The sequence below is a fragment of the Montipora foliosa genome, chromosome 13 (genome assembly GCF_036669935.1).
Source record: "Montipora foliosa isolate CH-2021 chromosome 13, ASM3666993v2, whole genome shotgun sequence".
Lineage (NCBI taxonomy): Eukaryota > Metazoa > Cnidaria > Anthozoa > Scleractinia > Acroporidae > Montipora > Montipora foliosa.
In genome coordinates this window covers 33,533,517-33,536,016 of record NC_090881.1, presented here as the reverse complement: position 1 = coordinate 33,536,016, position 2,500 = coordinate 33,533,517, and the positions used below count along the sequence as shown (strand labels likewise).

The 2,500-nt window shown below is 37.8% G+C and overlaps 1 protein-coding gene across 1 annotated transcript in view; it reads left to right on the top strand.

Annotated features, from left to right (window-relative positions):
* LOC137983618 (palmitoyltransferase ZDHHC3-like) overlaps positions 1–2,500 on the top strand; it is a 10,039-nt gene that overhangs the window by 891 nt on the left and 6,648 nt on the right. Inside the window, exons 2-4 of the mRNA XM_068830768.1 lie at positions 858–946; positions 1,859–1,929; positions 2,257–2,324. Of these exons, the coding sequence (XP_068686869.1) occupies positions 858–946; positions 1,859–1,929; positions 2,257–2,324 (228 nt within the window). The remainder of the gene's footprint in view (positions 1–857; positions 947–1,858; positions 1,930–2,256; positions 2,325–2,500) is intronic.

Below are 2,500 nucleotides of genomic sequence, written 5' to 3'. Positions count from 1 at the left end.
GAAGTCAACATGTATCAACATTTTTGATCTCCCCAAAACTTCAACTTAACTTTTGTAAGATTAATTCATTTGAACAGTATAAATAAAGTTGAAGTTGAAGTTGAAGTTTTGTGGGACATTACTAAACAACGAAACAGCGAAACGAAGCACCAAAACACCATGTATGACCCGACCATACATTGAATACTAACCGACAAAGGTTGGATTTGAGATTAAGGATCGTTTTAGGCCTAATGAGTTATTGCTCCTAATCTCAGTCTTAATCTGAATCCTAATCTTAATCTCAATCAATTAGGAGCAATAACGTTTTAGGCCTAAAACGATATTTAATCTCAAATCCAACCTTTGTCGGTTAGTATTCAGTGTATGGTGGGACCATACATGGTGTTTTAGTGTTTCGTTTGGCTGTTTCGGTGTTTTGCTGTTTTCGTGGTTTAGTAATGCCCAGTTTTGTGCCACAAACTGGTGAACAGACACCCTTTATAATCCCCCATTCTTTCACCAACCCCTCCAAACCCCATAAATAATAACCACTTATTAAAAGAAAGCTACCGTAGTTTTCACCTCATGTCACTTTGTCATGTGTACAATAAGTTCCTGAAAAAATCTGATAACTTGACACCATTATTTATGTTAGTGGTTTGTGATAGAATGGTTTTTGAGTTTAACTTGAGTGTTGTAATGGGGTTTTCAATAAAAATGCTCATTGTTGGTTTACTTTAACCCAGAAAAGCTTGCTAAGTAGTTTAGGCTGATGACCAAGCATTAGCAATCATGATCACATAACTACTTCCCACTTTTGTGAAAACCGTTCTTACTAATAATACTGGTATATGTTTTTTTACATTTGAAAACAGTATCTGGGGAAGTTTACATGTTTGCTTATTTAACGTGATAGTTCTTCTGCTTGCGATATCTCATGCCAGAGCATCATTTTCTGATCCAGGTGAGTGAGTTACATGTACACCACATGCAAAGAGGTCGTTGTTTGTGCAGCGGAGTGATAGTGTCAGACAGTGCACAGCTACATGTATTACAATAACTAAAAAAGCCCTGTGCAAACAGACACAACATTATTGTGTAATTTGTTGGGTGATTCATGTTGTGTCCAGTGATTTGTGCACCCTGTTGCATGTCATTGCGTGTTGTTGGGAGTTGTTGCACGAAGTTTGAAACATTCTGGTCAAACTTTTTAGCCACCAACTCCCAACATTTAGAACTTTTGTTCCCTGATTGCTGAAGCATAGCACAACAAAATATGTTGGATCCATATGTACAGCTCTTCCAACATTGTTGGGGCCATGCATGCGTATTACATACATGTATGGAGATAGCAACACATTAAAATGTTGAAAACAAGATGTCAGCTGAATTTTGTAAGTTTACAGAGTATTATGGGTTGTATCCTTCCCATAATACACTGCATGTCCTTACGCTCTTGGGAGTTGTTGCGTCTGCATGTTTGCACACAATTGCCAACACCATCCAATGTCTGCAGAACTAACAACAATGTTGGGAAGGAGTTGTTGCATCTGTTTGCATGGGGCTTAATTCAGAACACAAAGGACCCAAGCAAACATCAGCATCATCATTCAACAAAAAGAAGGGATGCTATCCCCAAGTGTAATTATTATTCTCGAGCTGTCCTAACTCAACTCATAGTGAGTAGCCAGACAAAACATCTTGAGCAGAGTAGAGAATCAGTCAAGAAACTTAACCCACATACCATGCTGCATTGGGAAATTGAATCCAGGATGCATCAGTGGAAGGCTTATGCTTTCGATTTACCCTTACAGGTAACATGCATCCTTTATTAGACGATGGTACTAACAAAGTTTACTAATTTACTCTCATATAGGTGTGGTAGCTCGTCCCTCCATAAATTTGGATTTTTCAGAAATAAATAAAGCAAAGACTAAGCAGATTGAGGTAATAAAATGGATTCATAGCAAAGATCTCATAAGATTGATCTCTTTATTTTATTTACATTTTTTTATTAAGGCTATCCACTTAGAAGCTGAAGATAGTCTTTCTCAACATCTGATTTAGCCTGTTCCAGGCTCTCAGATAGTCGAGAAATTATACGAAAAGAACTGCGTGTGAAAAGTGAGGGCTTGGGTCTCGCCTCGACCCAAGCCCCCACTCGCCATTTTTTGGCTGCCTGTGATTTATGAATACAGTCTATTGCTTGTGAAATACTTCAGTACTGTTACAATACTACATGCTAAAGAAAAACTTACATATTGTATGTTTCAGGGTGAAAATGAATGGACAATATGTGCAAAGTGTGAAGCTTATCGTCCCCCAAGGGCTCACCACTGTAGGTGTGTGTATAATGTGATTCTCTCACTTGTTGGCAGTTCCCTATGCAACTAGCCACTCTTTATGTTATCAAGACTGGAACACTTACATATCTGTGTAATGTGCATCACTAAATTCTGTAATTTCAAACACCTGTGAAAGAAGTTTCATCAGAACATTAATTATTCCATAATTATGG